The following is a 14,468-nucleotide window of genomic DNA, read 5'->3' as shown; positions in this document are numbered from 1 at the left end:
CAAGTCAGGAATCAAAGTGAAGAGGCAATTAAAAAAAATTATTTGTCATAATTGTACTATAAAATCCAAAATAGTATGATTGTATGCTTGGTCAGCTTTCATATAATGTCAGGTTTTCACCTTGGTGCCCCACCTGGTGATACCTTAAAATATTGATGTTGTATTCAGAGCAATTTGGGCAGAATAATTTTAGCTTATCTGATACATAGTTTGATTATCTGAGCAGGTAAGAGTGTTGAAGCAATACTAATTCTCCATATTACCGTTAACCATCTTGGCCAGTTCCATCCTTTCTCCAAGTGTACGTTCCAATACAGTAGTTATTATATTAACAAGATAATCAAAATCTGATATGGTAATGAATAAAAGATAACATTGGTTGATTAATTGATGCTTAATTTTCCTTGAGTCACTGGATCAGTGTCAGGCGTGTAGTTCTTTAAATTGGCCACAAAGACGTTAAAGTGATTTCATGGCTTGGGAAAAGATTTAGCATATTTTTGTGTATTATATGGAATGTACTTGGGAGGGAAGACAGCCTGGTATAGTAGCCAGATCTCATCCGATTTCAGGAGTTAAGCAGGGTGGGTACTTAGAAGGGAGACCACTACAGAAGAGGGCCGTGGCAAACCATCCCTGTGACTCACTTGCTTTGAAAGCCCCTTGCTGGGATTGCCGTTAGTTAGTTAGTTAGTTAGTTAGTTAGTTAGTTAGTTAGTTAGTTAGTTAGTTAGTTGTTAGTTAGTTGGTTGGTTGGTTTGTTTGTTAGATTTTTTGTCTGCCACTCCCAAAAGAGCTCGTGGTGGGCTGTGACTTGATGGTACTTTACACACTTTTGGAATACTTACAAATTCTGCTTTCGAGGCATGAAACATGTATAGTTTTGTTATATGCTAATGTATTGAAATTAAAACTGCTGGCAACTAGAGATCGGTCTTATTTCTGAAAATAATTATTTCAGTTTAAAGCTGCATTACTAGTTCTAGCATTGTCCAAAAATCAGAATTTGAGCATTTGGACTTCAGCCTCTAGACCTGTTTATTTTGGCAATGGAAAAGATACAGATCTCTGCACTGGCACCCTTAAAAGGACAACAAAATACTTATGGATTGAAAGCCTCATATGACCTGGCTTCCTGGACAATTAATTATTCATGTTTTGTGTAATTTGCTCCAAAAGTATTCTAGAACAGGGTTGCTCTAGAATGGGGCTGTAGTCAGCTGCCTGTAGTTTTGCACACTGAACTTTGGTCAATTTACTGACAATAAGAAATGTAAAAAAAGTTGATAAAGACAATTAACTTAATTCAAAGAAGACTTTATACAAAACTGCTCTTGATCCCAGTTAGTCATTTCTCTCTTTTTCCAGTCTGTAATACTGCAATAGTAGTGGTTGGTCTCTTAGCTGTCACAGGAAAACAGGCTAGACAAAATATTTATTCTATACTTGCAAAGGCTTTCTTTGAACTCATAACCCAGAAGAATGATAATTGATCAGACAATTTAAGCATTCACCAATTCTGCCCATCTAAATTATGAAACTACCCCTGGAACAGATTCTGGAACAGTAGATTAAGATAATAGGATGGGGTGGGTGTGTTCATTGTAAAATCCATGATTTGAATCTTAATCCTCATGAACCATAGAGACAGCTGTAATCCATTATCCACCCTCCACTAGAGGGCATGCTGTATTGCCAATGCATGCTGGGAGTTTTCTGTATTATGAGGATACGTCCTTTTGGAGCATTCAACACTATCTCCCCCCGCCCCCATGGCTGAATAATAGAACTCGTTTCCACATTTATGTTTCTGTCCTCAATGACTCTTCTTGTTTCCCCAAAGTAACTAAATTGCCTGAAGAACCTGCATCTTATCAGCCACTTACCATTATAAATCCAGTTCCCATTAATGCCATGAAATCCTCATTCAGATAGTTCTCCGGCTGTGCTTTCCCTTCTCCTCTTTACTATGCACACCATCGAGAAGTGCATATATAAGATGACAGAATCCCTAGGGACATGATTTGAGTGGCAACTAGAGTTTGATGGGTGTGGACTTTGTCTGCAAGTATCCTAATTATGTACATTTCCATGTGTGGGCTGTCGAGGCAGCTAGTAACTCATCTTATTCCTGCTGGTTGTATCCTCATTCCTCTGTTTTCTTTGTCTCATGCTTTCAGATTTGTTCATTTGGCTTACACCCACTGAAGTTACACCAGTTCAGATCTCATATTTTGCCTGCAACTTTCACAAGCCACACAAAACATGCAAAAGAGAATGTGGGACCTAATCTAAATATTCATTGTAGAAAATGACTAAGGAAACAAGAAGCTTGGAGATGCTTGTTTTTCTGTGAAAATCGAGTTCTCTAGCTAGGAACCTGTTCTACGCCTCCACATTTAGGGTTATGGTGGAACCTCAATGGGACAGAAATGGTTAATCTGGAATGTTGAGAATTTATTTAAAAACATTTTAATACCACTTTTCCACATAAATATGATCCCCTATATGGTGAAAATTGAATACTAGATCAGCATTTATAAAAATGTATAAAATAATTCGTCAGAATCGGAGCATACGTATGAAGCTGTCTCTCTGTGAGCCAGTATGGTGTAGTGGTTAAGAGCAATGGCCACTAATCTAGGGAAACAGAGTTGATTCCCCACTCCTCTACATGCAGCCAGCTGGGTGAACTTGGGCCAGTCACAGTTGTCTCAGAACTCTATCAGCCTCACCTACTTTCACAGGGTGTCTGTTGTGGTGAGATGTGGATGCTTGTGGGGAAATGTGGATGCAGCTCCCTTCCCCCCCCCCCCCCCGCAATTAGAAACTTCCCAGGCTGCAAGCAACTTGGTCGCCAAAGCGGCCTGGCAAGTTTCTTTTTGCGGGAGGGGGGAAGTGCGGCCGCCGGCGCAAACACGCATGTGCAGCAGGTCTGCGCATGTGCAACAGTTTCACGCATGTGTGCATACGTGGAAGTGCCGTGCATGCGTGGAAGTGCCGCACATGCACATTTGTGGCCACGCATGGCGCAAACACGCATTCGCAGACCTGCCACACATGCATGAATGCACAAAATGCCACACATGCGTGTTTGCAGCTGGATCGCCCTCTCCCCCAGTCCTCAGCCTAAAAAAGCTGGCGGACCACCGCTTTAGGATGCTTAGGGCTGATCCTGCGTTGAGCAGGGGGTTGGACTAGATGGCCTGTATGGCCCCTTCTAACTCTATGATTCTGTGATTCTGTGAGGAAGGGAAAGTGATTGCAAGTCACTTTGAGACTCCTTTGGTAGTGAGAAGCAGGGTATAAAATCAACTATTTCTTCTTCATATATTTTATATATTTTTGACCATCTATTTACATTGGTCTACTCTGGTAGCAGCTTTTCAGGGTCATGTGCAGAAGTCTTTCCCATCCTTGCTGCCTGGATATATGGGGACTGAAGCTGGGAGTGTGTGCCTATAAACATTTTTGTTGTTTCATTGAAAGGAGTGGAAATATCACCTCTGAATTGTAATTCTGTGGAGATCAGATCATACAAGCAGCATGCAAAATATTCAGGAAATAAATAAATGCTTTAACTCCTTTTTAAAAATAGTATTTTTTTCAAACAACCTTCATGCCTACATTTCCCCAGAAGTCACTACTGGTTTTTTTTTTTTTTTTTTTTGCATCATTGTTAACACACACATACACACAGAGTAAAATATATACAGGTTCTCCCATCTCTGATTTTATCTTCAGAAGCAACACTGTGAAACAGGTTATGCTGAGGGAGAGTGATGAAGGCCACCCAGTGAACCTCTTGGCTGAAAGGTGATTTGAATCTGGGTCTGGACTCGCATTCTGACTTCTATCACTCCCCTCATTCTCTGTTTCTCAGTTCCTGAAATATCTGAAAATATAGGAATGTGATTATCTGCTGGAATGTGATTATCTGCTGGAAATGGTTTCATCAGGAAACTAGAGCATCCCCTTTATATCTGGGGAGTTTCATTACAGCAGGAGTTGTTAGTCTGGGGGCTGTCAGCAAAATTCTTCCCTCCTGCAACCTCCCTGTATTTCCCTATGAAGTGGTTGTTTTGAGGTCTGTATCAGCTGTGTGAGTGGTTAAAGTAGTGCATTCCAAGGTATTGTAATTGTAAACAAAGATCATAAAATCATCCATTCTCCTTAGCCAAGTTAAGTATTTAAGGAGAGTCTCCATCTGGCTATCTTTACTCATGAGACCTTCCAACTTCAATACATAAGGGATATTAGCACACATCACAGAAAGCATTGCCAATAAAAATACGTTGCATTTTAACCCTATTGACTGTTAAATAGTTTATTGTATCACTCTTGTATTCTTGAGGCTCTTTGGGTGCATGCATTGCTAAATTGCCAACCTGCTAATTTACCTGAAACAGCCTTTAACTATGAAAGTGTAGCAAGGCACTTCTGACCTGGGCAACTTGCACAACTCTGTGATATTTTGGAGTGAGTAATGTATATGATTTTGCATATGTCTGCAGTCTGGATATTTTTCTGGCTAGAAGCCTACATGAGCGAATCTCTTACACTGGACAGATGAAACCGGACTGTCAAACTGAAGTTTGCTGAAAGATTTCTGGAAAGGGAAGATTGATAAGTAGGAGTTCCCAAGCAGGGACCTGCAAGGAACTTGTGGGGATGGGGCATCCCATTTCCCCTGCCTTTGCTTCCTTCCTTGTCCCCCCTTGTCTATCAGTGCCCCCCTGTCTGTCTTTCCTACCCATTCTCTGTCAGTCTTCCCTCACCTCCCCCCTCCCTTTCAATCTCCCAATTTTGCCCTTCCTCCACCTTTTCTGTTACAAACTCCCCTTTCCTTCTCCCACTGCCCCTTCCATGTCAATCTTCCCTCAGGCCTGTTTTTTCTTCCACCTCTTCTCAGCCTCATTTCTTTCTTCAGCAATTCTTCTTTCTCAGCCTTCCTTCATCGTCCTTTCCCCCACCACTCCTTCTCTGTAAACCACCTCCTCCCCTCTCTCCTCCCCCCCCATTGCAATAGCAGGGCCCCTGGCAACTTCTGCATCAGTAGCAGGGCCCCAGGGGAGCTGCCCGCCTGCCTAGTCAGGAGCTGCGAATGTGTGAAGACCCAGGAGGATGCTCACGTAAGCCATCTGAGCGTGTGCAGAAGCTATTGTTTGGGGGGGAAAGGATTTAACCAGGGTTTTAAAAAAAGTTTTCAGATTTTTCTCCTTTCTGCTAGTATTTAGATATCAGCAACTAGGAAGCCCAAATCCCACTATTAAAAATAATGTTTCTACCCATCAATGTTCCTGTTATGTTCCTGTTGCAAACTGAGAAAGAGGAGACTTGCATAATATAAAGATCTGTTGAGACAAAAGGGGGGTTTGAGGAGAATAATGAAGAAGCATTTATTTTTAAGGTGTTTCTAGGTCACTTTTCTCCTAAGGAACTCCAAGTGGCTTACAAAAATTAAAGAATCAAAGCAAACAAATAAATCACAAGCAAACAAATAAATCACATCCTGGGCAGGTCCTTTTGTCCTGTAGGCAGCAATTGCAGGCCCCAGGCTGCAAGCTGCAGGCTTGAATTGAAGGACTGGAATCCAGGGCCAAGAAGTCTTTGGCCCTTGTTCTTCCAGTTACCCCATGGATCTCCTCCAGCCCTTGTAACCTGCAGGCAGGAAGAAGGCAATAACACAGCTGAATACTCTGCAAGTTCTGTCAGGAATAACTATACTTCAATATATGCTTCTCTGGTCATTGTATTATTTGTTGTTGTTAGGTGCGAAGTCGTGTCCGACCCACCGCGACCCCATGGACAATGATCCTCCAAGGCCTTCCTGTCCTCTACCATTCCCCGGAGTCCATTTAAGCTCGCACCGACTGCTTCAGTGTATTATTACTATTACTATTATTTATTCAGTTTCTTACCCGATGCAGATCTGGCTCGTAGCAGGTTACAACAGTAAAAACTGCACAATGACAGCTGCCACTGACAGACCTACCCTTAGGGCCTGCTTGAAGAGCTGTCATTTTCTAGAACCATTAGCAATTACTTAGGGCTGATATAACTTTAGATAGCAGGTGTTTGTCCATCACATCTTCCTTAATGTTTGAAAAGAGTTAAACATAGAGGTAAACAAATGCCACATTGTAGGAAATTACCCAGTCACATCTAGATCACCAATTCAATTTTACACATGTGTCTTTTCTCTTTCAAACTTTTATAGCATTTACCTGAAGATTACAAAGGTATAGTTAAAATGACCAATCAAGATCTTCGGGTCCAAGCCACTAATTTAACAAATACCATAAATAGACTGAATTAAATCAGAATTTTTTCTGACATTTACTATTTGCCGGCGTATAAGATGACCCCCCAACATTTCCACTCAAAATATAGAGTTTGTTACATTACATTACAGTACTATGGGCCACTATCGGCACCTATGTTTACCCCAACTGAAGTGCACCCAGCGTATAGGACGCCCCCCCCCCACACACTTGGAGGCATGTTTTTCAGGGGGGAAAGTAGTCTTATACGCCAGCAAATACTGTAATAGTGGTTGGAAATCTTACAATAGGAGAGAAAAGTTGGTTCTTATATGCCACTTTTCTCTACTCAAAGGTGGCTCAAAACGGTTTACAGTCACCTTCCCTTTCTCCCCACAACAGACACAGAGGTGGGTGAGGCTGAGGGAGCCCTGATATCATTGCTCAGACAGAACAGCTTTATCAGTGCCGTGGTGAGCCAAGGTCACCCAGCTGGCTGCATGTGGGGGAGTGCAGAATTGAATTCGGCATGCCCGATTAGAAGTCTGCACTCCTGACCACTACACCAAACTTGCTCTCTCCCAGATAGGAGGGGACAGGAAGAGGAAGCAGTAATTTGAGTGATTACTTTGTTTGTGATAATCTAACTTGAGCAGTGAGTCTTCCTAAACACAACAAAATAATCTGGAATGATATTTCTGTGCATATTGTTTTCCATTTTCGGTTGGTCATTGAACTTCATGCAGACTTTGGAGGGTTTTACACTTAGGTCTTGTGTTTTCATCAGGTGTTTCATTCTTTGATGTTGGGCCTGGTAAACAGGAATAAATCTTTGCACTGCTAGCAGAAAGGCAGTGCATATTTTGGAGTTGCATGTAGAAGAAGAAGAAGAGTTGGTTCTTATATGCCACCTCTCTCTACCCGAAGGAGGCTCAAAGCGGTTTATAGTCACCTTCCCTTTCCTCTCCCTACAATAGACGCCCTGTGGGGTGGGTGAGGCTGAGAGACCCCTGATATCACTGCTTGGTCAGAACAGCTTTATCAGTGCTGAGGTGAGCCCAAGGTCACCCAGCTGGTTGCATGTGGGGGAGTGCAGAATCGAACCTGGCATGCCAGATTAGAAGTCACCGCTCTTAATCATTACACCAAACTGGCTCTCCAGTTTACAGTAGAAGGGCCTATTGTCCTGGCCCTGCAACAGACAGCTATCCTCCTGACTTCCTTACATGGGCAAGTGGCAGCAGTTGTGCATGCACATGCTGGCGGGTGGATAGGATTGTTGGTACTAGGGAGAGGTGAACAGGATAGAAACAGAGGCTCTGACTTTTCTCTCCATTATTTATTTATTTATTTATTTAGATTTATATACCGCCCTCCCCGAAGGCTCAGGGCGGTTTACATTAAAACTAATCAACGATACATGAAACAGTCTTCGTTAAAACATACAGTAATTAATAACAGTGGTTGTAACCATATAACAGAATAATGTAACAGTATAACAGTATAATAAAATAATATAACGATGGAACGGTGCAATACCACAACAGGTCCAGAGCGCTCTGGTGGAGTTCTGGGAGGAAGGGGGGAGGGGGGAGGGGGGAGGGGGGGAGCGGGGGCCCTTCATTCGCTGTTGGTTGTGCCTGGTCTCAACCAAATGCCTGGCGGAGGAGCTCCTTTTTGCAGGCCCTGCGGAACTGTTTAAGCTCCGTCAGGGCCCTGATCTCCTCCGGGAGCTCATTCCACCAGGTGGGGGCCAGTACAGAGAATGCTCTGGCCCTGGTCGAGACCAGGCGGACTTCTTTAGGGCCAGGGACCATTAGCCGGTTGGTGGCGGTGGAGCGCAGAGCTCTTTTAGGGGCATAGGCAGGGAGGCGGTCCCTCAGGTACACTGGGCCTGATCTGGAGACAGAGGCAGACAGTTAAGGTTTCTCCACCAAAATAAAGAGCAAGTATGTACTCTTGTTAGAATCAAATCATAGAGGTGGAAGGGGCAATACAGGTCATCTAATCCAGCCCTCTGTTCAATGCAGGATCAGCCTAATGCACCTGCTAATGGAAGACTGCCAGCTAGGGGGAGCTCTCCATCTCCTTAGGCCAATGGTTCCCAACCTTTTATCACCGGGGACCACTCAACGCTTAACAATTTTACTGAGGCCCAGTGGTAATGTTTAAACATCCCTTCATGAAAATAAAATGTTCCTTATGTTCATTGTTGTGGTGTGTCTGTATCTTATTTTGAAGGGATATTTAAACACTACCATAGCGATCAGAGAGCACTAGGGCAGTGGTTGAGAGTAGAGGAGTAAATTACCCCCCCCCCACCGGGCCTCAGTAAAAGGCGTTGAGTGGTCCCCAGTGAGTGGTCCCTGGTGTTGAGTGGTCCCCGGTGATAAAAAGGTTGGGAACCACTGTTCTATATGTTTGCAGATCGCTCCCTTTAATATCTGCTCCATTATCTTACCCACAACAGAGGTCAGACTCACTGGTCTATAGTTTCCCGGGTCATCCTTCCTCCCTTTTTTGAAGATCGGAATAACGTTTGCTCTCTTCCAGTCCTCCGGGACGTCTCCAGTCCTTAAAGAGGTCCCGAAGATGATGGACAAGGGTTCTGAAGTTCTCCGGAAAGTTCTTTGAGCACTCTCGGGTGCATTTCATCCGGCCCAGGGGATTTGAACTCATCCAGTGCAGCTAAATGTCTCTCAACAACCACTCTGTCCATGTCAACCTGCCACCCAGACACTATCTCTTGGCTACTGCAATATCTAGATGTGCCTAAACACTTTGACCTGTGGGAAAAAACAGATGTAAAATAGGCGCTGAGCCTTTCTGCTTTCTCTGCATCCTCCATTAGAGTTTGTCCATCCACACCCAACATTGGGCCTATTGCCTCCTTTACGTTTGCTCCTCACATAACTGAAAAATCTTTTCTTGTTACAGTGGGCTTCCCTGGACAATTTTAGCTCACTCTCAGCTTTGGCCTTTCTGATGATTGACACTTTCAAAAGGGAGAAAGTGTCCCCATTCCAGGGGAAATTAATTTTTGATTAATTGCTCAGGGATAGAATAAATCCCTGTTGGATGAGTAGAAGTTACACCTATAAATGTGTTTCCCACTGAACCCCATGAAAATCACCAATGTATTGATTTTGTAATATGAATAGCTTTATCAAAGAACTTTGTAAAAAGACCTAAGAACTCAATCTGAATCTTTACCCCCATCTGCCCAGTGTAAATAGAGATTCCTTCTCTATTTACACTGGGCAGATGGGGGTAAATTGGAAGCCTATTGTGAAAAGTCTGGATCAGCTCTTAAGCATAACTGATGTGCTAACTGAAAATGTGGAATCTCTCTAAGTTGTTCTTTGCAGTTGAGGTGTTGTGAGAATAATGATGCGTGGTGGATCATCAGACGCAGGGACAAGGCCTGTAATGCCCATGATGAGGGAACATCTCATGACATGTGTTGCTTGTTGAGAGCCAAGCCTGTCAATTCCGCATACTAAAGATTTGGTGTAGGAGCCCCCTTGTGGTGAAGCCTATCTTTTTCCCCGATGATAAAATGTTTGTGTATTACCAAGCTAACCAGTTTAATGTGGTATGTCTTTATTGACCCAAAGTCTGTCAGACACATGCTGATTTATTTATTTACTCATTAATTCATTCATTTATTACAATTATATACCACCCTCCCCTGAGGCTCAAGGTGGTTCACATGAAACCTAGGGGAACAGGAACAGTACAATAAAACTCAGTAACCATGAATAACAATAGCAATAAACAGTGAAAACTAAATTTATAACATCAGCATTCTGACAGTCGCATGGTTGGTTGGTTCATGACATTTGAATTCATGGGAAGGAGGCTCAGGGACCTAGTAGGTGTTGTTAGGTTTGGTCGACTTCAGCCAAATGCCTGGCAGAAGAGCTCCCTTTGGCAGGTCGTGCAGAATTATTCTAATTCCATCAGGCTCTTGATCTCCTCTGGGAGCTCATTCCACTAGGTGGGGACCAGGACAGAGAAAGATCTGGCCCTTGTTGAGGTCAAGTGGGCTTCCTTGGAGCCAGGGCAGTTGGAGGTGGAGGAGCATAAAGATCTTTGAGGGATATAGGTAGAGAGGCCCTCAGGTACACTGGGCCCAGACCATGTAATCATTTAAGGAGAAAAATATATATACTCCGCATACAGAGAGAAGAAAAATGATAATTTAAAGCCTTAATTTGCAGTCCCCCCCCCCAATCCTGGATTCAGAGTTTATGCCCTTATCAGGCCTGGGGGCCTGAGTGAAATGACTTGCAGTGATTTGTGATCCACTAAACCAGACAGCCCACTAGGATCTTCCTCACCCTGTTTTTTTCCTTTTCTTTTTTTTGCTGCCTGCTTGGGAATGCAAGTTGGTGCATGAAACACTTAGAGGGACGCCATACATAATATTTACCACCTCCTCCTGAACACTTCTTTTTACTGCAGTGATGCAAAGGCAATATTCAAACTCCATAAGAAGCTATAATTAAAATCCTGGTCAGGCACGCATTCAGTTTGTTGTTGAGCCAGCTCCTCCTGCTTCCTTTGAACCAGGCTGAACACTTCCTGACTTGATGATGCTCCAGCTCACTGGGGAATTGACCGCAGGTATCCCAGTAAATTGCTCATTCCACACAGAATCCTGGGACAATCAAGCTCCAATCCAACAATATGCCTGCAGTCAGACTTCAGAGTGAGTTGGAGTTGGATCAGGCTGGGAAGTGCTCAGCCAAGCTGATGGAAAAGAGCCATGGAGCAAGGGGGTGTGCACAAGTACACCACCAAATTTGGTGTTGCCTTCTGAGACTTATCTGCAGTTTGTCAAGATGTGACTTCCGCCTAGGGACAGAGGGATGCTGCCAAGCCCAGAGCTAGTACCACCTACTCTGTTTCTCCCCTCCAAGCCCTGGAAGCGGCCTCCTGCAAAGCAGGAAATGCCTGGGGACAGACAGTTGCTACCAAAGATCTCTGCTGCCTTCAGCCTGTTGTGAGCAGGTAGATTGGTTGGGTAATTCCAGTTTATGTGTTTGTAGAATTTCATGTTTTTCTGTTGTGTGTGCATGCATGTGTTTTTACACTGTAAGCCACTTTGACTCTGCACTGAGTAGACAGAAGCACCTAAATAAATAAATGATGTTATCTGGATACAAGCAAGGAGTGGCTTGCACATCTTCAGCCAAAGCAACATCTGGCAAGTGGAGCAGGGCTTGTCAGTTCTGCCCCTACAAGCACAGTCCTCACTCCCAAGTTATCTTGCGAAGTACTGTGCCATCCTTGCTTAGACAGAAAATCTACGATCAAATATAATGGGGACCTTTGGCAGCCCTGACCCATCTTTGGCAACTTTGTGCGAGGATAAGTAATGTAAGTTAAGTAATGGCACAGGAGTTCTTAAGGCTGGGCCAACTTACTGTAGCACGGTCAGAGGAAAGACATTTTCTCCTGAATATTCGGATCCCAGAGAGACAGCTTCAGAAGCAATCACCTTAATAACCCAGTTTTAGATGTGTTCATTACTGGTGCCAACAAAGAGAAATTACTATTTAAAATCCTAGATGACATTTATTCTTTATTCTCAGAGTTGGCCCAAATACTGTTACTTAAAACATGATTTTTAAAGATGTAAGTTTGGGCCAGATTTCAATCTGGCCAGGTGTACTAACACAAGATACAGATCAGGAACAAAATAATATATAGTATTAAACAGAAAATTTGTGTCCCCACCCCCGCTTTAGCATGCATCTCTTCCACATTGTTTGAATCCAGCAAACCTGTTACTCCCTCAGTTCTTATCCCTTTAATATCTGCTCCCTTTAATATCACTCCTTTTAATATCTGTTCCATTATCTTCACTCCCTTTAATATCTGCTCCATTATCTTCCCCACAACAGATGTCAGACTCACTGGTCTGTAGTTTCCCGGGTCATCCTTCCTCCCTGTTTTGAAGATCGGAATAATGTTTGCTCTCTTCCAGTCCTCCGGGACATCTCCAGTCCTTAAAGAGGTCCCGAAGATGATGGACAAGGGCTGTGCAAGTTCTCTGGAAAGTTCTTTGAGCACTCTCGGGTGCATTCCATCCAGCCCAGGGGATTTGAACTCATCCATTGCAGCTAAATGCCTCTCGACAATCTCTCTGTCCAAGTCAACCTGCCACCCAGACACTATCCCTTGGCTACTGCCATCTCTAGATGTGCCTAAACCCTTTGACCTGTGGGAAAAAACAGATGTAAAATAGGTACTTTCTCTGCATCTTCCATTACAGTTTGTGAGCAGGAGCTGCAATTCTGAACATGACACAATCCCCCTAAGTGTGTATTGTGAGTAGTATGTAAAATTGTATATTCTGCTTCTGACCAACAGAACAGATTAGCTGGTTTGCATCCATGAACAGGGACAAGCTACTGGTGGAAGAACTGAGGCTACTGCTCAAGAAATATATCTGAAGAAGCATACATGCACACAAAAGCTTATCCCCAGAATAAAATATTGTTGGTCTTAAAGGTGCCACTAGACTGGTACTTTGTACTGTAGCTTCAGACCAACATGGCTACCCATCTGCGGCTACCACTGATGACCATGCTGTGACTGTGTCTTGAGCTACATGATAATAGATTACTTTAAAAACTTCTTGCAAATGCATTGTTGTATGGGTCGAGCACAAGATGTAGGTTTGTCCAATCAATGGATTTTAAGAGAATGAAGTTTCTTGAGTGCTGTTATCCAAGACGCTCTTGTTCAAATCTCACTTCTGCTGCAAACTCACTTGGCAAATTCATTTAGGCAACCTCTTTTCTCTCAGCCTCCGTTCTCCCAATCCTTTCTTTGCAAAATGAAGATCATACTGAACTACTGCACAGACTGCTGGAAGGATAATAATACAAGACAGCATGCTGAAGTACTCTGCAAACTGAAGGTCCCATGTACCTGCTGATTTTATTATAAACAGGTCCAGCCATACACTGGAATGCAGGAGAAATCCTGCCGCAGCTTTTTCACCTGCTGGATTCAGGACCTGAGTGTAAAACTGTATGTGGGAAAACAGTGACAAAAAACAAACATATGTTGTTTGGTGCTTCATATGATGTTTCTCCATGAGACTTTTGCCACCCATGCTAATCTAAGTTACAAAAGGCATTTGCAGAAACCGTGGAAGCCAAAACCATATACATCAGGAAATGACAAGGATATTTTTCAAAGCAACATTGTTTACAACTGGCTTCAGAGTAATTGCCTTATAATACAAAACTAAGTAATAATTAAAGGTGCACCAGAAGGTGCAAAGAAGCAGGAATGCACTAGCAACCTTACTTGTCAGCTCGATATAGTTGGGAGCTTTGTTGGAGCCTTTTACAGACAGGTTGAGCTTCAACCTGGTTTGTACATCTCTAAATGTTTCTTGGAAGAAAGCTTTCAGCTGAAAACCAGCTTAAAAATGGTGGCTTATTTAATCATTACATAGTTTTGTATTATAAGCCAATCACTCTGAAACCAGTTGTATACAATGTTGTTTTGAAAAATATTCTTCTCATTTCCTGACATAAACAGTTTTGACTTTCATATTTTCTGCAAATGCTTTTTGTATCTTGATTATTCATTAACTGTGGCTCTGTGTTTACTTTGTATTAGTACCCATGTTAATCTGACAATTCCCTCTTCTCTAGAATGAAAAGTCATGGTTCCATGTTTTGCAATTATGGAAGGTATGGTTACACATTTACTTATAGCTATTTCCTCCAGAAATGGTGGTGACTTTTTGTGCTCCTGTGCAGCTGCTACTTGTCAAAACTGGATCTTTCTCCCACTGAAATTCAACTTGTGAAATGTTTCCATAAATATCTACAAGAGGACTTGTATACAAACTGCTTGGGTGAAAAAATTCCCACTTTGAAGGGAAAATTTAATGTTTTTGCACAGTGCAATCCAAAACATTTCTCCATTATTAATTAATTTAAGTATACCATTCTGAAAAAAGCAGTGAAATATAATTTTAGTAAACTCACTGAAATTTTCATGTATATCTCATTGATAGGCCCTGCTAGCTGACATCTAAAAAAGGCAGAAATTAGTAGTAATTTGCTTGAATAGTCCTGGATTTTTATACATGGAAATGCCAATGGCGGCTTTTGAAAACTGAGGGAAAAGGCAGCCTGCAGGAAATCCAAGGCATAATTTCTAGAGAAAAGC

At 42.7% G+C, this 14,468-nt stretch overlaps 1 protein-coding gene across 2 annotated transcripts in view; it reads left to right on the top strand.

The window, feature by feature from the left end:
* Positions 1–14,468, top strand: part of GFRA1 (GDNF family receptor alpha 1) — a 445,406-nt gene that overhangs the window by 64,581 nt on the left and 366,357 nt on the right. The window contains exon 3 of one of the 2 annotated variants that reach the window (XM_077349873.1): positions 13,946–13,984. The exons of the other annotated variant lie outside the window; for it this stretch is intronic. Within the exon in view, the coding sequence (XP_077205988.1) occupies positions 13,946–13,984 (39 nt within the window). The remainder of the gene's footprint in view (positions 1–13,945; positions 13,985–14,468) is intronic. 2 annotated transcript variants of the gene reach the window in all.

Source organism: Paroedura picta, chromosome 8, assembly GCF_049243985.1.
Source record: "Paroedura picta isolate Pp20150507F chromosome 8, Ppicta_v3.0, whole genome shotgun sequence".
Classification (NCBI taxonomy): domain Eukaryota; kingdom Metazoa; phylum Chordata; class Lepidosauria; order Squamata; family Gekkonidae; genus Paroedura; species Paroedura picta.
Note: the sequence above shows the minus strand (reverse complement) of the source record. Positions and strands in the feature narration are given on the sequence as shown.